The sequence below is a fragment of the Geotrypetes seraphini genome, chromosome 2, assembly GCF_902459505.1.
Source record: "Geotrypetes seraphini chromosome 2, aGeoSer1.1, whole genome shotgun sequence".
Taxonomy (NCBI): Eukaryota; Metazoa; Chordata; class Amphibia; order Gymnophiona; family Dermophiidae; genus Geotrypetes; species Geotrypetes seraphini.
This window is the reverse complement of record NC_047085.1, coordinates 3278184-3298365: the sequence shown is the minus strand read 5'-3', so window position 1 is coordinate 3298365 and position 20182 is coordinate 3278184. Positions and strand designations below refer to the sequence as shown.

The window sequence follows — 20182 nt, the reverse complement described above, 5'->3', positions numbered from 1 at the left end:
TTAAGAAGCCACCTCCCTTCCTCCCCTCTCCTTTTTGTTCTCTCCCTCCCCACCTCCCTTTTATTTTGACTCCGATGTAATTTTGAATCTTCCCCTCCCCCAGTCCATATCTTTGTCTGGTTTTTATGTTCCCCTATTTTTATTATTGCATTTTGTAAACTCTAATTTTGGGAATTGTAAATCGTTTGATGGTCGGTATATCAAATTGTAAATAAACTTGGAAACCTGTGTGTGACTGAGACACCCACCTTCTCATGTGTGACAATTAGACGAACTCCTCTGCTGTGTGCGTCTCCCTCTGCACTGCGCCAGGTCACTGGTTGCAAATGCTGCTCTTCAGCATCCACGAACCCCGAGATCATCTGATCAGTGAAGCTGGAAATCAGTTTATCTCCCAAGCAGGGGTTCACCAGCAGCACGGAACGCTCCCTGTGAGAGTAGAGCAGGATGGCCATCAGTGCTGAGCAAGAGACTGGAAGAGCTCCCTCTGCGATATAAGGTTAATCAGCGTAACACAATCAAAAGCAGCGACTAGTGACTCAAGACCTGGCGAAAAGCAGCAAGTCTAGAGGAAACTCCTGCAAGTTGCACTTACACACAGATTGCCACCAGGCCGATGGTGGGGTTTGGGTTCCATGCAATGCTCTTTACGGCTCCCTCCATGCCTAGGGATTTCATACAGCGAGCTGTGCTAACCTCCCAGAATCGTATTGTGCAGTCATCTGAGCCTGAAACACACAATGATCTCCTGTTCAAAAGTTGTTCAACACTTCTACAGTATGTACGTACATATGAAGTCACATTTGATGCCTGACCCCCCTAGACTATGTAAGACATTTCCTATATCAAACCTTCTGCAGTATTATCCACACCCCTTCCACATGGAACACAGTCACACCCAGTACCATCCCCTCTATCCATCTCACATGCTGCACTATTCCCCAGCCTGGGTCACAGTCACACCAAGTGACCACTATCTGGTTGTAATATCCTCATTCCACAGGTTGAAAAGGTGACAGTGAAAGCTAGAAGGATGCTTGGGTGCATAGGGAGAGGAATGGCCAGTAGGAAAAAAAACTGGCGAGACCTCATTTAGAATACTGTGCACAATTCTGGAGACTTTAAAAAAAAGATAAACAGGATGGAGTCAGTCCAGAGGAAGACTACCAAAATTGTCAGTGGTCTTCATGATAAGGCATACGGGGACATGCAGTACCTCAAATACTGTGTGCAATTTATTTTAGTGGAATTAGGTGACGAAAATGATAAAAGGGATGGGATGACTTCCCTATGAGGAAAAGCTAAAGTGGCTAGGGCTCTTCAGCTTGGAGAACAGACAGCTCAGGGTAATATGATAGAGGTGAGTGGCGTGGGAAGGGTAGATGTTCACTCTTTCCAAAAATACTAGGACTAGGGGACATGTGATGAAGCTACTAAGTAGTAGATGTAAAACAAACTAGAGAAAATATTTCTTCAAACATGTAATTAAACTCTAGAATTTGTTGTCGAAGAATGTGGTGAAATCAGTTATCTAAGCAGGGTTTAAAAAAAAGGTTTGGCTAATTTCCTAAAAGAGAAGTCCATAGGCCATTATTGAGATGGCTTGGGGAAATCCACTGCTTATTTCTAGTATAAGAAGCATAAAATTTGTTTTGCAACTTGGGATCTAGCTGGGTATTTGGGACCTGGTTTGGCCACTGGGCTTGATGGACCTTTGGTCTGTCCCAGTAGAGCAATTCTTATGTATACTTTGGAGGAAAGTTGGGAAAGGAGAAATATGATAAGAACATAAGAATTGCCGCTGCTGCAGTCCATCATGCCCAGCAGTCTGCTTACGCGGCGGCCCCAGGTCAAAGACCAGTGCTCTAAATGAGTCCAGCTTCACCTGCGTATGTTCCAGTTTAGCAGGAACTTGTCCAACTTTGTCTTGAATCCCTAGAGGCTGTTTTCACCTATAACAGCCTCCGGAAGAGCGTTCCAATTTTCCACCACTCTCTGGGTGAAGAAGAACTTCCTTACATTTGTACAGAATCTATCCCCTTTCAACTTTAGAGAGTGCCCTCTCGTTCTCCCTACCTTGGAGAAGGTGAACAGTCTGTCTTTATCTACTAAGTCTATTCCCTTCAAGGGAGAAGAGGCTCAATTTCTCCAATCTCTCACTGTACGGCAACTCCTCCAGCCCCTTAACCATTTTAGTTGCTCTTCTCTAGACCCTTTCGAGTAGTACCATGTCCTTCTTCATGTACGGCGACCAGTTCTGGACGCAGTACTCCAGGTGAGGGCGCACCATGGCCTGGTACAGCGGCATGATAATCCTCTTCAATCTGTTCGTGATCCCCTTCTTAATCATTCCTAGCATTCTGTTTGCCCTTTTTGCCACTGATGCGCATTGTGCATACGGCTTCATCGACTTGTCGATCAGAACTCCCAAGTCTCTTTCCTGGGAGGTCTCTCCAAGTACCACCCCGGATATCCTGTATTCATGCATGAGATTTTTATTACCGACATGCATCACTTTACACTTATCTACGTTGAACCTCATTTGCCATGTCGATGCCCATTTCTCAAGCTTGATTATGTCACATTGCAGATCTTCACAATCCCCCTGCGTTTTCACTACTCTGAATAACTTCGTATCATCTGCAAATTTAATCACCTCGCTCGTCGTACCAATGTCCAGATCGTTTATAAAGATGTTGAAGAGCACGGATCTAAGCACCGAGCCCTGCGGCACTCCACTGGTGACGCTCTTCCAGTCCGAGTATTATCCATTTACCCACCAGTCTCTGTTTCCTATGCTCCAGCCAGTTTTTGATCCACGTGAGTATTTCACCCTTGATTCCATGACTCGCAATTTTCCAAAGTATTTTGAATTCTGAATAAAACTAGATTTGACAGACCAACCCTGCTTTTGATGGAATTGCACTGGCTTCCTGTTCAGGCCTACATTGATTTTTGCAAGATTCCGGAACCCCAAAGAGTAGCAGCATTCCAGATGTGTTTAAATACTTACATGGCATAAATGTGCATGAGGTAAGTCTCTTTCAATTGAAAGGAGTCTAGAATGAGGGGGCATAGCATAAAAGTAGAAGGGGACAGATTCAGAAGTACCTCCAAAAAATATTTTTTCATGGAAAGGGTAGTGAATGCGTGGAATGGCCTCCCGGTGGAGGTAGAGACAAGAAGAGTGTCTGAATTCAAGAAAGCTTGGGACAAGTACATTGGATCTCTAAGGATAAGGAGGTGATAACAGATTGTATGGTTAGGCAGACTAGATAGGCCACATGGTCTTTATCTGCCCTTATTTTTCTCTATTTCTATGTCTCTATATAGGGTTTCTTTAGATCTCTGCACCCCAAGTGCATCAATCTGCACATCTTTATATGAAAATTTTTCTGTCATGTATCAATTCTCTTGTCTCCTAATGCCAGGATGTTCACTAGACTGCAAATCTTCATCGTTCTTTTCTGAGTCAATTCCATTTACCACCATTTATTGCTGGCTTTCAGTCAATCAATTTTAGGACATCTGGTAATAAAGGAAATCAATGAACCGATCTCCCAGATCTTTTGGTGGTCATCTTTATGTAAGAATAGTAGAACTTGAATTGCCTTGTCCATTATTTGCCAGAATCAAGGATTTCCATGAAAGGCCTTCTGATGAATTGTAGTCATTTCCAATTCCTTCTCTTTCTTGGAACCAGGTCTCGTTAAGGAGCTTCTAACTTCATCTGAAGGTGGCACATATCATTCACCTTGAGTACTGCGTTCAATTCTGGATGCAAGAGCACAACGGACAATATGAAACACGACCTACTCCTATTGGAACAATGGTCTAGGACCTGGTAACTGAGTTTCAATGCCAAGAAATGCAAAGTCATGCACCTTGGCAGTCAAAATCCATGCGAGACTTACACCCTAAATGGCGAGATCCTAGCAAGAACTGTTGCAGAACGGGACTTAGGGGTAATCATCAGTGAAGACATGAAGACTGCCAATCAAGTGGAGCGGGCTTCATCTAAGGCTAGGCAGATCATAGGATGTATACGTAGGAGTTTCGTCAGCCGCAAGCCTGAAGTCATTATGCCGTTGTATAGATCCATGGTGAGGCCCCATCTGGAATACTGCGTACAATTCTGGAGGCCTCATTACCGCAAGGATGTCCTGAGGCTTGAGTCAGTTCAGCGAATGGCCACCCGGATGGTCTCGGGACTCAAGGATATCCCGTACGAGGAACGGCTGGATAAATTACGGCTATACTCACTCGAGGAACGCAGAGAGAGGGGAGACATGATCGAGACGTTCAAATACCTCATGGGCCGTATCGAGGTAGAAGAAGATATCTTCTTTTTCAAAGGTCCGACGGCGACAAGAGGACATCCATGGAAAATCAGGGGCGGGAAATTGCACGGCGACACCAGGAAATACTTTTTCACCGAAAGAGTGGTTGATCGCTGGAATAGACTTCCACTTCAGGTGATCGAGGCAAGCAGCGTGCCTGATTTTAAGAAGAAATGGGATCGTCACGTGGGATCTCTGAACAGAGCTAAATAGGGGAGGGTCATTAGGGTGGGCAGACTAGATGGGCCGCGGCCCTTATCTGCCGTCTTTTTCTGTTTCTATGTAAAACAAATATAGCAAAACTAAAAAAGGTTCAAAGAAGAGCAACCAAGATGATTAAAGGGATGGAACTCCTCTCGTATGAGGAAAGACTAAAGAGGTAAGAGACGGTTGAGGGGTGACAAAGTCCTGAGTGGTGTAGAACAGGTACAAGTGGATTGATTTCTTTTTACTCTGTCAAAAATTACAAAGACTAAGAGACACTTGAAGTTATAGAGGGAAATGCTCTTAAAACCAATAGGAGGAAATTTTTTTTCACTCAGAGAATAGTTAAGCTCTGGATGTGGTAAGAGCGGATAGCATAGCTGGTTTTAAGAAAGGTTTGGACAAGTTCCTGGAGGAAAAGTTCATCGTCTTTTATTGAGAAAGATATGGGGGAATCCACTGCTTGCCCTATATCGGTGAAAAAGAGACCCACCTAGAGGCAGAAAAGATCACAAGGTTCTACGAGTGGCGACTAAATGGCCAAAAAACTGTGAACACAACGCAAAATCACGTGAATTATATGAATATAATTTAATTTAATTTAAATGGAGTACCCTCAGTATGATAGGGCAGCGAAGGGAGGTATACTCCAGCGCTTCACATAAGGAGACAGGGACAAACAAGTCCCTGCCCCCACACCATCATAGGATACCTCCTTGTGTATAATAAATCAAAAATAGTGAAAAATAAATCACCACCAACCAGTGAACACAAGTAAGGTCAATTAAGAAGCCACTCTGAGAACCTCCCCAACCAGCTCCCACCACAGGAATCAATTCTTCACAGAGAGAGTGGTTGATCATTGGAACAAGCTTCCAGTGCAGGTGATCGAGGCAGACAGCGTGCCAGACTTTAAGAATAAATGGGATACCCATGTGGGATCCCTACGAGGGTCAAGATAAGAAAACTGGGTTATTAGAGCATAGACAGGGGGTGGGTAAGCAGAGTGGGCAGACTTGATGGGCTGTAGCCCTTTTCTGCCACCATCTTCTATGTTTCTAATTACCGACTTAGCTTAAGATGATCTTGTCCAGTCCAGTCAGGATAACCACGGGCTTTGAAGCGTTGGGTTAGTAATTTGGCCTGCACCTTGAATTCAGCAGTGGTGGTACATATACGACATATCCTTAAGAATTGACTGACCGGAAGTAATTGTTTTAACTGAGAGGGATGACAACTCGAATAGTGCAAATACGTATTCCGGTCAGTGGCTTTTCTGAACACTGTGGTAAATAACTGATTATCTCCTTTGATGACCACAGTGTCTAAATAGGTGACCCTAGTCAAATTGATGGTAGCAGAGAATTTTAAATGATTATCAAGGGCATTTAACCATGATAAAAATTCACCAAACTTAGTTTCAGAATCAGTCCATATCAGGTATACATCGTCAATGTATCGTAGCCAAACAGCAATATGCGTCATCCATGAAGAAGGGTACAAAAGCTTATCTTCAAAGTTGGTGACATATAAATTTGCCACATTGGGCGCCATCGCAGTGCCCATGGCAACACCGTGGGTCTGGAGGTAAAAGTCTCCCTGAACTTCAAAAAAATTCCTTTTAAGAACCAGAGTAGATAATGTCATCAAAAAGGATTTTGGAATACGGTTGTCCACAGGAAGAGAGGCCAAATTAGTGTCCACAATATGGAGTGCCTCAGACTGAGGGATGTTACTATAAAGCGCCTCCAAGTCCATAGTTATTAAGAAATCAGTCTGTTGAACTTGCAATGTTTTAATCCGATTCAAAAAATGAGTGGTGTCTAGAATGAAAGACTTTGCTTTGGTCACTTGAGGCTTCAAAAAATAGTCCACCATTTTAGACAAAGGTTCAAGAATGGTACCCTGGAGAGACACGATGAGTCTCCCAGGAGGATTATCAAGCGTTTTATGTATTTTAGGGACTGTGTAGAAATAAGGAGTATGACTGGGAGTTTGGGTGAGAAACTTGGCTTTGGTGATGAAATTACTCTCTAATGCAGACTGTACTACTTCACCGATTTCTAGTCGCAAAGATGCAGAAGGATCAGCATTCAATTTCCTATACCATGCCACATTAGAAATATGAGTGCTGATTTGAGTTTGGTACTGTAATTTAGATTGTACAACCACCGCTCCGCCCTTATCTGCTGGCTTGATATTAAGATCAGGACTGAGCCTCAAAGCATCAATGGCCCTGGTCATGTTGGAATACCTCCGACTACTCCGGGAATTATAAAGCTGGTCAATGTCCCTAAGTACAAGGTCCCGAAAATCTCTAATGTGAGCATCAAGAGGGCCAGGGGGAACCCAACTGGATTTAACATGAAACAAGGAATCATCCCGATTACAGGCTTTATCAGAAAAGAATAACTTAATTTGTAAATTCCTAATAATGCGGGCCACATCACAATGGGAGGTGAAACGATGCAGCGGGGTCATGGGAACAAAAGACAACCCTTTCTCAAGCACCTGTATCTGAGTGGAGGTAAGGGGAACACCTGAAATGTTAACCATTACTGACCCCTCGCTGCCTGCGAGCGTGTTAGGGGTTGATTGTAAGATGGCATTTGGTTGCGGTTTATATGTCCTCGGCGCACACGGCCACGTCTTTGCGGTCCAGGTCTGTTGCCCCATCCTCGGTGTGGGGGCAGGGGCTTGTTGGTCCCTGTCTCGTTATGTGAAGTGCTGGAGTATATCTCCCTTCGCTGCCCTATCACACTGAGGGTACTCCATTTAAATTAAATTAAATTATATTCATATTATTCACGTGATTTAGCGTTATGTTCACAGTTTTTTGGCCATTTAGTCGCCACTCTTAGAACCTTGTGATCTTTTCTGCCTCTAGGTGGGTCTCTTTTTCAAGTTTTTCTGGCAGGTTTTTGGAGTGTTTGGTAGCATGGAATATTGCTACTCTTTGGGGTTTTTGTCAGGTACTAGTGACCTGGATTGGCCACTGTGAAGACAGGCTACTGGGCTAGATGGACCACTGGTCTGACCCAGTAAGGCTATTCTTATGTTCTTAATGCTATCCTGGAGGTCCAGACTTTAGCTTTCTAGTTAGGCATCTAAATTTGGCTTCCAGAACCTCCCTCTCATGCTTTCCTAGATCATTATTCAAACATATTGGCCTTATTTTTTTGTTGATAACTTTGCTCATTTGTGAAGAGAACATAAGAAGTTGCCTCCGCTGAGGAAGACCATAGGTCCATCCTGCCCAGCGGTCCGCTCCCGCGGCGGCCCATCAGGCCCATTGCCTGAGTAGTGGCCTATACCTATCTATACCCTTCTCACTGCAGGATGGGGATTTGCTGATCTTTCAAACACTAAAGATGTAAAATAAAACTCAATTTTTTAAACCATAAAATAGAGAACAGAAAATAAAGAAACAATTAAAAAGTGTCCCCATCACTGATACCCTATTAAAGTCTATTTCCACCTTGGAAAAAAATTATCTCACCCATAGGATCCAAGATGGCTGCTGACTAGTCTAGCTGAGCGTCACGCATCAGCGAACTCGCTCTAGATTAGATTTTCTTTCGCTAAATTTACCTTGGGAATGGTGATGCCAAAGTGGAGAGGAAAGAGCTCATCTGGGGCCTTGAGGAGCTCCAGAGCAGCCGGTTCGAGCAACATAGAGGAGCTGTTCCAGGGTGTGCAGGGTGCCCTCCAGCCGTCGGTGACCCCTCCCCGCCCACTAGAGACGCTCCGGATGGGCGGGATGGAGTTAATCTCTTTGAGCCTGGAAACCACTCTGAGTCCCGAAACAAGTTGCCAGCTCCCCGCGGGTGGAGGAGCCTTCGGAAGTGAGAGCTCACTCTACTCTGGAGGCCGGTGAGAATACTGAGGGGAGCATGGAGCCAGACTCTCTACAGTTGCAGGAGAGCCCAGGCATGGAGACTGAGGTTCGGGCGAATCCAGGAGAGTGATCAATGAGGAAAAAAGTCAGCTGGTGAGGAATTGGAATCTAGGTTTCATTTACCTCAAGTGCAGAAACCCCGAGAGGCGACACTTGATTCTATCTGGGACCTGGTAGCTAGTATACCAAATTTAATAAATCCCCAATTTCACCAATTAGAAGAGAAAATCAAGTTCAGAACTTAAAATCTGAAGTAACTGAATCTAAAAAGGTAATTGGAAATATCAATCAAGAAATATAGCAGCCCAAACAGGTTCAAGAAACATTGATTAAAGACAATATAAATCTTAGGAGAAAGCTTGAGTCTTTAGAGAATTTTTCTCACAGTAATAATTTAAGATTAGTGAATTTTCCTAGGGTTACTATGATAACCCCTAGGGAGATGTTGAAGAAATACATGTTAGAAATTTTGGAGATTTACACAAGTTTACTATCTCCCTCATAATCTGCAGAAACAACAGCAAGAAACTGCTCAGGAAACTTTGAATGGCTCCACTTTATTGGAACTATCTGACAAGGAAAGGGCGACACCTGCAACTTTACTATTAACGGTGGCTTTGGCACCGGATAAAAATTGGTTACTGAGACTTTTCTTTAAAAACAAGCAAAAGCAATTCTTAGGTATGAGAATACAATTGTATCCAGACTTGGCCAGAGAATTTTTACTTTTAAAACCTGGAGCGGCATTTTACTTGCGGTATCCATGCGCTGGTAGGGCTAGTCTCAGTTAGGGTGCTGGTCTTAGACCAGAGGGCCGCCGCGTGAGCGGACCACGGGTCTGACTCAGCAGTGGCATTTCTTATGTTCTTATTTGTCTCAAAAATACGTTTTCTTTGAACCTTTCCAGCTAACAACGTTCCTGTCGTTATCACGACTGGAAAAGGAAAAGGATAAGAGCTAAGCCCAAGATAAAAGGAGAAAATGATGGGACATTCCTGAGTTCAGTTAAAATAATCTTATTCGTCTTACTTATATTACCTATTAAAATCTTACATTTTGGATCCGAAAAATGGAGGACTTGAGTTGAAATTTAAGCATTTTCTTTGTAACAAGTTCTTGGCCTAAATTTTGCTTTCTGTACAAGTTTATACTTGATATTTAAATGTAAAATTATAAATAAAAGAATAAAGCTGACCTGACACCAACCACTGCCCACTGGGGGATACACTGATACAGCGCACAAGGCTGGTGTGTCCACGATAGACCTACAGACAAGAAGATGGAAAGGCATTAGGTTCAGCTGTAGAAATGAAAATAATTTTTAAGTTATGTTAAAGAAATGAAATAATACAGTCAAACCTCGGTTTACGAGTGCACTAGTTTGCGAATGTTTTGCAAGACGAGCAAAACATTCTCGCAACTCATGACTCGCAAACCGAGCATTGACTCAATTTGCGAGTTCCCCCGCCAGCTAACCGGCATGGCCCCCCATCCGTAAACGCTGCCCCCCGTGAACTGGCATCACCCCCCCCCCACGAACGAACACCCCCCCACGTGAACTGGCATCCCCCGCCCACCCAAACTGCAAGCTTACCACCCCCAATGTGGCACCGGCACGCAGCACTAAGCCACAGGAGGTGCCGGTGCCCAAAGATCATGCCTCTCCTCCAACTGGGCCTTGAGCATCTGCACATGCTCAAGGCCTTCTGGCTCCCGCCTCTTTCTGAAATTCTCGTAGAGAACAAGAGTCAGAAGGCCAGGAGCATGAAGGGCATAGAGAGAGTAGAGAGGGACAGATTCTTCAAACTTTCGAATAATAAAAGAACAAGAGGGCATTCAGAAAAGTTGAAAGGGGACAGATTCAAAACGAATGCTAGGAAGTTCTTCTTTACCCAACGTGTGGTGGACACCTGGAATGCGCTTCCAGAGGACGTTATAGGGCAGCAAACGGTACTGGGGTTTAAGAAAGGATTGGACAATTTCCTGCTGGAAAAGGGGATAGAGGGGTATAGATAGAGGATTACTGCACAGGTCCTGGACCTGTTGGGCCGCCGCTTGAGTGGACTGCTGGGCATGAAGGACCTCAGATCTGACCCAGTAGAGGCATTGCTTATGTTCTTAGATGCTCAAGGCTCAGTCGGAGGAGAGGCACAATCTTCAGGCACCGGCACCTCCTGTGGCTTGGTGCTGCGTGCTGGTGTCACATTGGGGGGTAAGCTTGCAGTTTGGGCAGGCGGGGGATGCCAGTTCACGAGGGGGGGCGGGCGTTCGTGAGGTGGGGCGATGCCGGTTCGCAGGGGCAGCATTTGCGGGCAGGGGGAGCCATGCTGGTTCGCGGGGAGGGGGGGGGGAGATGTAGAAGCGCACCAGTGGCCTTGGGGGTGGAGGGGGTCTTTTGGGGATGGGGTGGGGTAGAGCAGCGCCAGTGGCAGTGGAGGGGGGATGGGAAGTGGAAAGAATCAAGCGAGTTTCCCTTACTTTCTATGGGGAAACTCGCTTTTGATATACGAGTAACTTGGTTTACGAGCATGCTTCTGGAATGAATTATGCTGGTAAACCAAGGTTCCACTGTAATAGGATTCTCTAGCTAGATTCTTTCTCCCATTTTTGTCAGGATAACAAGCCAAAACTAGTGAGGTGTAAAAGAAGTTCTCTGAGGACAAGTAAATCACAAAACTGGGAAAAGCCATTAGTGACAGCATCAAAACAAAAGTTTTTTCCGGACCATTCTCCCTCCCTCCTTACTGATAGCTGCTGCAGCCACCCAAGCATCTCCCTCCCTCCTTAATGATCGCTGCCGCCCAATCGCTGCCACTGCCTGAGCATCTCCCTCCCTGCCCCTTACCTTCGCGGCAGGCAATTTCTCTAAATTTGCTCCCTGAGAGCTGCCGGAGTTTTGAAATCCCATATGTCTGCCATAAAGGTCATCTCTGATGCAACCGGAAGTTGCATCAGAGACGACCTTTCCTGCAGTCACAAGTGATTTCAATGCTGCTCATAGGAAGCAAATTTAGAGAAATTGCCTGCCGTGAACGTAAGGGTCAGGGAGGGAGAAAGGGAGGAAAGGTGGGGTGGAGAAGGACAGATGTTGAAGGGACCTGGGGAAGGTGGGGTGGGGAGGAACAGACACTGAAGGGAACTGGGGAAGGTGGGGTGGGGAGGAACAGACGCTGAAAGGAACTGGGGAAGGTGGGGTGGAGGGGAACAGATATTGAAGAGAACTGGGGTAGGGAGAAACAGATGCTGAAGGGAACTGGGAAAGTATATGGGGAGTGGAGGGAAGAAGATGGAGGGAAGAAGATGGGTCCAAGACCAATTGGGGTGGGGGTGGAGGGAGAGATGGAAGGGAGAAGCACAGTAACAGAGCATATGGAAGAGACAGAGAAGGCAGACAGTGGATGGAAGGAAATGAATGAGAAGATGAGGATAGCAGAAACCAGACAACAAAGGTAGAAAAAAATTTTATATTTCTTATTTTTTTGCTTTAGGATAAAGAAGTATATTAGTTGTGTTGATAAAAATTTATAAATAAAGCCCTGCCAGCTGAACATCTCTCTCTAGTTTGGCAGCCAGAACTTTGATTTATAAGGAAGGAATAAGCTAAATATTGCAGTACTGAGGCTTGTATGGATGCTGCAAGGACAGTGGTCATGGGGACGGGGATGGGGCGGAGACAGTGGTCATGGGGACAGTGGTCGTGGGGACAGGGTTGGTGGTTGCAGGGACGGGGCGGTGATGGGGAAAAATTTTTCCCCCGTGTCATTCTCTAGTCCAGGTCTCGCCACATCTGGGTTGGTAGAACCGACATTTCAGCCATCATGCTGTGGCTTTTTTCAGGGTATGTTGGTCACAGATTTGAATTTTTGAAAGAAAGTTCATTGGTACACAAGTTTGATTTGTGGTGGGAAAGTCCGTTGGACACAATTTTAAATTCTGGTGGGAAAGTCTGTTGGTCACATTTTTAAATTCTGTCAGAAGAGAGTCTGGAAACTCTCTTCTGACAGAGGGTGAAGGCATTTATCCTCAGCCCCAGTCCTATTTGTGCCAAATTTCTTTTGGATGAGCGGCTGCCATGCTTTGTTTATGGAGAGCCCTTTATCTCCATTGAAGTTATTGGGGTGTCTTGCTATCTCTATTGCCTCTGAGTCTTCTCGGCCACCAGTGGTCTTCTTTCTCCAGGACTTTTGTGTTCTCAAATCTAATTGTATGAGCAGTTTTCTTGGCATGGAGGGCTACAACTGATTTTTCTGTATTGCATAGCTTGTGGTGTCTCTTGTGCTTTTTCAGCCTTTCCTCTATGGTGCGTCCAATTTTATCAATAAAAAATTGGCCACAAAAATTCAAATCTATGACCAATAGACTTTCCCTCCACAATTCAAATTTGTGACCAACAAAATTTCCTGCCAAAATTCAAACTCATGACCAATGGACTTTCCTGTCTAAATCACTTCAAACCCCAGCCAAACTGGTTAGAGGACCCACAATATATAAAGACAAACTGCAGACCTCACAGCATACCCTGAAGAAAGCCACAGCATGATGGCTGAAAAGTTGGTTGTACCTATTGAGACATGGTGAGACCTGGACAACTGCACAATCATGACGCCAGCCATGGAAGCCTAAGAGAACATAATACCATATAAATTCATAAATTATTGAAAATAAGAACACAAGAATAGCCTAGCCTTACTGGTAGCCCATTCTCATGGTGGCCAATCCAGGTCCCTAGTACCTGGACAAAACCCAAAGTAGCAACATTCCAGGGCAAGAAGTGGCTTCCCCCATGTCTTTCCTCCAGGAAATTGTCCAAACCTTTCTTAAAACCAGAATGATCAGAATTTACAGAGAGAAATTAATCATCTCATATATATTGTATATAAACTGTGCTCACCAGAGCCTGGGTGGAGGGGAAAGGCTGGAGATCCTTCGGTTTTGGCAGTTTGGGGATTAGGTCTTCAGGATCCACATTCACCTAGATTAAAAGAGAAAATAAGGAGTGGGAAGACCCCTATGGTGAAGACAAAAGAAAAGGCAGCGAGTGATCTCTCCTGTCCTACATATGAAGGCTAAGTACAGGCGACATGTCTTAGATACATGTTTCTTTGTACCTCGACTGATAATAAAAGCTCAAATAAATATATAAAATGAAATACATGCCGGAGCAGTGCTAATGAGTCATTACCGGTTTCCTTTCGGATACACTTCAAAATTCTTACTCTGACTAACAAGACACTACTTTCGGCTGTTTTTGAATTTATGGCAACCTTAATTATTCCTTATTCTTTATCACAGACCCTTCGATCATTAACAGATAATAGACTGGTCATTCCTCATCCTTCAAAAACGAAATGGGAGAGAACACGAAGCTCAGCATTATGGAATAATTAAGGTTGCTATAGATTCAGGAACAGCCGAATGTAATGTCTTGTTAGTCAGAGTAAGAATTTTGAAATGTATCCGAAAGTAAACCGGTAAGGACATGTGCTGACCAGTCTATTATCTGTTAATGATCGAAGGGTCCGTGATGGAAAATAAGGAATTCTTTAGCTGCAAACTTACATTTATAATCTTCATATGCTAAGTTTCGAGTACTACTGAAAACTTACCTTTCTGAACGCGCTTTCTCCTAATTAGGAAAAGTAATGGAGAGCACAAGATCTAGGAGAGATCATAATCACACCCATACTGAAAGACCAAAAAGGTCCTGTAGACACACCTACCAACTACAGACCGATCGCTTCGATCCCACTCTATGTCAAGCTGATTGAAGGACTTGTGGCCCAATACCTCTCTAACTACCTAGCAGACCACAATATACTTCACTCATCCCAATCAGGATTTAGATCTTACCACAGCACGGAAACTCTACTAGCAACACTACTGGACATAGCCCGACAACACCTCAGTAAAGGTCATAGGATCCTAATTATCCAACTAGATCTTTCCGCAGCCTTTGATCTAGTTGATCATACCATACTACTCCAGATACTTGATGCAATAGGGATCTCAGGGGTGGTGTACAACTGGTTCCAAGGATACCTTAAAACAAGAACTTACAGAGTTAAGATAAACGATACGAAATCCAACACATGGTCTAATCCATGTGGAGTCCCTCAGGGTTCTCCACTTTCACCCATTCTATTCAACCTCTACATCTCTTCCCTTGGTACCACTCTAGACAACCTAAATGTAACATCCTTCAGTTACGCAGACGACATAACTATCCTCCTCCCCTTCGAAACCCAAGACAACTCCGCTACAGGACACTTGGAAACAATACTGGACGAAGTAGAAAAATGGATGACAAACCACAAACTAAAACTAAACTCGGACAAAACCAAATTCTTAATGCTTGAAACGGACAAAATCCCATCCATAACAGACCTGGAAATCAAAACTACCAAATACCCAATCCAGACCTCCCTCAAAATCCTGGGAGTGCTGATAGATAGATGCTGCACTATGCAGACTCAAATCAACAAAACTACCCAAAAAGCATTCTTCACAATGCGCAACTTACGAAAAATAAGGAAATTCTTCGACAAAGAACACTACAGGATCATTGTTCAATCCCTGGTACTAGGACTTGTGGACTACTGCAATATCCTATATCTACCATGTCCTACAAAAATGATCAAAAAACTACAGACCATTCAGAACACAGCTCTCAGACTAATCTATTCCCTCGGAAAATATGACCACATAACTAACGCCTACCCAGTGGCGTACCTAGGGTATGTGGCACCCGGGGCCCATCATTTTTTGACACCCCCCCCCCCCCCCATGTAAAAAAAAATTTTTTTTTTTTTTTTTTTTGCAATAACCATGAAATGGAATAAATGGTCAGAATAGAAACAGGCAGTGAAAATTTTCTTTTATTGAACCTCATATATGTAACCATTATTCCAAACATAACATAACATAAATTATGTCTAAATTGTCATGACATTAGAAGTACATATGGAGTAGTTGCAGGTGATGCTTGGGACAGTTCTGATTGTGTTAGTTCGGTTTTATGTGTTTTTTGAATAGAAGGGTTTTTATTTCTTTTTGAAGGTTTTGCAGTCTGTGGTTGATATCAATTGGTTGTAGAGTTGGGGGTCGAGTGTTGCAGCTCGAATGGCTAGGAGGTTGTCGAACAGTTTTTTTCTTTTGACGTTTTTGGTTGGAGGGTGTGTGAATGGTGCGTGAGTTCTCCTATGTCTGTTTGAAGTGGATTGAATTATTTAGCTGAAGAAATTAGTTACCCCCCATTCCACACACATTAATTCTCTTCCATTTTTGTTCCCATTATAAAAAACACTGATAAGTTCCCAGAAAAAAAATACATTAAAATAAGAAGTGAAAACAAAGGCCCCTACAGATGAGAACATAACATAAGAATAGCCTAACTGGGTCAGACCAATGGTCCATCATGCCCAGTAGCCCATTCTCATGGTAGCCAATCCAGGACACTAATACCTGGTCAAAACCCAAAGAGTAGCAACATTCCATGCTACCGATCCAGGGCAAGCAGACACTTCCCCCATGTCTTAATAACAGATTATGGACTTTTCCTCCAGGAATTTGTCCAAATCTTTCTTAAAACCAGCTACACTATCTGCTTTTACCATAACTTCTGGCCACTTCATTTTTAAGTTTAGATCTTTCCTTTCAAACAGAGACCTTGCTAGATGTCAAATACAGCACAAGGTAACTTCACATGGACTTAGCTGTGCAGGAAATGTGAATCTCCTCATACACCCACCATATAGTGCAAAAATGTGCAAAGGTCTGTTTTTTTCTTTCGATCACTACATAGCCTAATGCCACACAAGCAGCGCTGTTACAAACATATTCTGTAGGTCAATGCTAAGGATAACAAAGTTTCCTTCCTTGGACCAGAAGGAGATAAACCACTGGAAGAGATCCCAAAACAACACCCAAAGACCCACTCAGTGTGTGAATCAGTTGAGTGCAGTGGACTAACTGGGGGGTGGAAATGGGCCCGGAGTTTGCTCAGCAGAATTTCCCAGACCACCTCTTCCTCTCAACACATTGACACGCTGCCACCATCACCACTAGGAACACCTCACTGGGTAGGCCAGCTATGCTATAAACTTTATAAAACACATTATTATATTTTCTTATAAAGCACATATTTTAACTGACCTCTCTGACATCCTCAGCCTTTCCATTCACAAAAATAGAAGGAAGAAAAGTTCCCATTTCCTGCTGTCTCATGTCCCCGGCCTATACAATATTTTTTTTCTGCAGACCCTTCAAAAGTCTGACCAAATCCTCGTTTCACTTGCATTATAAAGTACTGAGGATGCCATCTCTCCCCAATCCCAGGTCCTAAAGTCTAAGACAGTAGCGCAAACTAATGCTGCCAGATACAGGAAAAAAAAAATTTTGATTCGATTCAGCCCTATTGAATTGGTTTTTCAATTTGATTTTCCTGCCCAGTTGGGTGATTTTTTTCAAAACTCCTGGTGGGTTTTATAGCTTTTTCACCCCCTTTGGCTTCTCCTAACCACACTGGCGCTGTGGTGTAAATAAAATAAAGAAACAAAAAGGACTTTTCCTCTTTCTGTTAAATCCTAGCTCACGTTTGCAGTCCAACACCAGCTCTGGCAGGATACACATTTCAAATCTGACATGTTATAATCACAAAACAGAAAATAAAATTAATTTTTCTACCTTTTGTTGTCTGGTTATATTTCAAATCTTGTTGGTCCAAGGCTCTGGTTTTCTTCTGATAACTTGCTTGCCAGGGTCTCCTTCTTTCTGCATGCTAACCATCCATCTGCCAACTCTGTCCTCCCTTTCCATTTCCCTTCCCTTCCCAGGAAGTCTGGTATCTTTCCTTTTTTTCATCTCCCTCCACAGATCCACCTTTTCTTAAATACCCTTTCATCCGGCATCTCTCCCTCCTTCCCCACCATCCCAGAGTCCACCATCTCTCCCTTTCTTTTCCTAATTACCCTCCTATCCAGTATCTCTATCCCTCCTCCACACCATCTCTTGTGTCCAATTTCTCTCCCTTTCTGTTCCTTCCCTCCCTAAATCCCATGGTCCATCATCTCTCTCCCTCTCCTCTATTTTCAGACCCATTATTTCTTCCCCCCCCCCAAAGTTTGGCATATGCATGTCTCTTTGAACACCCCCTTCCCTCCGTGTACTTCTAAATCATGGTCCCCCCCAAAGGCCTGTCCCCCCTTAAAGGTCTGCCTGTCCCACCTTGAAGGCCTGCACCCCCCTTGAAGGCCTGTCCCTTCCCCTTGTAGGCCTGTCCCCCCCTTGAAGGCCTGCCTGCCTGTCCCCCCCTTGAAGGCCTGCACCCCCCCGAAGGCCTGTCCCCCACTTGAAGGCCTGTCCCACCCCCTTGTAGCTTCTCCCCCCCCCCCTTGTAGGCCTGTCCCCCCTTGAAGGCCTGCCTGCCTGCCTTTCCCCCCTTGAAGGCCTGCACCCCCTTGAAGGACTGCCCCCCCCCCCCGAAGGCCTGCACTCCCTTGAAGGCCTGCACCCCCCAAAGGCCTGCACCCCCCCTTGAAGGCCTGTCCCCCCCCTTGTAGGCCTGTCCCCCCCCTTGTAGGCCTGTCCCCCCCCCCTTGTAGGCCTGTCCCCCCCTTGAAGGCCTGCCTGCCTTCCCCCCCTTGAAGGCCTGTCCCCCCCCTTGAAGGCCTGCACCCTCTTGAAGGTCTGCCCCCCCCCAAAGGCCTGCACCCCTTGAAGGTCTGCACCCCCCCCCCGAAGGCCTGTCCCCCCTTGAAGGCCTGCCTGCCTGCCTGTCACCCCCTCCCCCTTGAAAGCCTGCTTGCCTGCCCGCCCGCCCCACCCTGAAGGCCTGATGCCCCGACCCACCCCGAAGGACCGCTCGCCCCCCTGGCCTCCCCGCACCACCTATGAACAGCCGCAGCAGGATCGCGAAGTCAGCGTCAGCGATCCCTGCGCTGCTTCCTGCGCCACGGTCCCGCCCCTCCTCTGACATCAGAGGAGGGGCGGGATCGCGGCGCAGGAAGCAGCGCAGGGATGCTGACGCTGACTTCGCGATCCTGCTGCGGGCTGCTTCACAGGTGGTGCAGGAAGGTCAGTGGGGCGAGCGGTCCTTCGGGGGTGGCGGGGGACTGAACGGCAAGGCCGGGAACACCCCCTTAGGGCTGGTACCCGGGGCGGCCCGCCCCCCCCCGCCCCCCCCTAGGTACGCCACTGCGCCTACCTAGACTCACATTGGCTACCGATTAGAGCCAGAATCCAATTCAAACTATACTGTCTAATCTTCAAAGTACTCAACGGTACAGCACCTGCCTATCTAATCGATCGCCTACACCGCAACCTTCCACCCAGAATAAGAAGAACACTGACACCATTCTCATACCCACCACTCAACGGCACTCATCGTAAAAAGCTTTACGATAACCTCATAGCAACGCATGCAGCAAAACTCGAACCCTCCATAACCAGATTGTTAACCTCAACATCTGACTTCAAAGCATTCCGCAAAGAACTCAAAACGCTACTTTTCAAAAAGCATATTCAAAACACCTAATCTCCTCTTCCACATACACCGACCAGGTCACCCACTCCCTGACACCATATCCTCAACCGACCAAAAAAAAACAAAAAAAAACAAAACAAAAAAAACCTAATTCATCCTACCGATTCATATTACCTACCAACGCCTGGAAAAAGATTTGATATATAATGTAATATAACTGCTTTCATCCAATGTTACCAAATCTATACTCATTCTGTAACTATGTCTTACCCTAAATGTCACGTACCCTCCTGGAAATGTCCAGCTTCTTCTAATGTAATCCGCTTTGAACCGCAAGGTACAAGCGGAATAGAAATCACAAATGTAATGTAATGTAATGTAATTCTTTTTTGCAGTATTGATCTTTGAATGTTTTTATGTTTTCTTAGTATAAATGTAGAGTTTTATCTTATTTTTTAATGGCGTTCAATTTCTAAATTTATTTTATTGTAAACCATTTTGAATTGTGCTGCAACTAAGGTGGTATATCATGTTTAATAAACGATTAGTATCTATCAGCCTTCATAGCGCATTACTGCATATCTAATTGACCCTGGACATTCCACAGCATCTCCCTGCAATAGTTTTGCGGAGCACATACCTTGAAATCTAACTAGTGACAAGGCCAAGCAGTACAAACAGGTTCACTGTTACAGCTACTTATTTTGAGGAGTGCCTGGGAACATACATACCCTCATCTTGCGCTGCCTTGGGCAAAGGTAAAGGTCCAGGCAGCGTTCAAAGCGCTCATGGATGAAGCGGGGATAAGCAGGAACAGCACGCAGGCAATGGTACTTCTGAGGGATTATATTCAGTCTCCTCTCCTCCGGCTCTTGCTCTTGCCATGCAAGTTTCTGCAGGTCAAAGAAGAGAAAGACATGCATTCTCATATCTAATTAGTATGCAGAGAACATGAGAATCCTACTCACAGCCACCAACTCTTCAGAGATGCCATCACCCAGAGGACAAAAGGGAAAATGAGCTCTTACCTGCTATTTCCTTTCGGCCCAATAAATCAAACCAGAGATGTGTGGGTTATGTCCATCTACCATCAGGTGGAGCTAGAGAGAATGACAAAGCTTTGCCATAACGCAAATATCTCAAACTGTGTGCCTCCTGAGATTCCAAGTGTGCCATGGCACACTGAGGAGGAAGAGAGGCGCCTGCCAGCTGACTTCCCTATGCGGTACGGCACCAATGCTCCCCAATTCGCCAAGGCCT

At 45.0% G+C, this 20182-nt stretch overlaps 1 protein-coding gene across 1 annotated transcript in view; it reads right to left on the bottom strand.

Annotated features, from left to right (window-relative positions):
* Positions 1-20182, bottom strand: part of BOP1 (BOP1 ribosomal biogenesis factor) — a 204715-nt gene that overhangs the window by 50163 nt on the left and 134370 nt on the right. Inside the window, exons 8-12 of the mRNA XM_033934857.1 lie at positions 19654-19815; positions 13334-13414; positions 9638-9707; positions 596-728; positions 249-429 (exon numbers count right to left, since the gene is read on the bottom strand). Coding sequence (XP_033790748.1) covers positions 249-429; positions 596-728; positions 9638-9707; positions 13334-13414; positions 19654-19815 — 627 coding nt within the window. The remainder of the gene's footprint in view (positions 1-248; positions 430-595; positions 729-9637; positions 9708-13333; positions 13415-19653; positions 19816-20182) is intronic.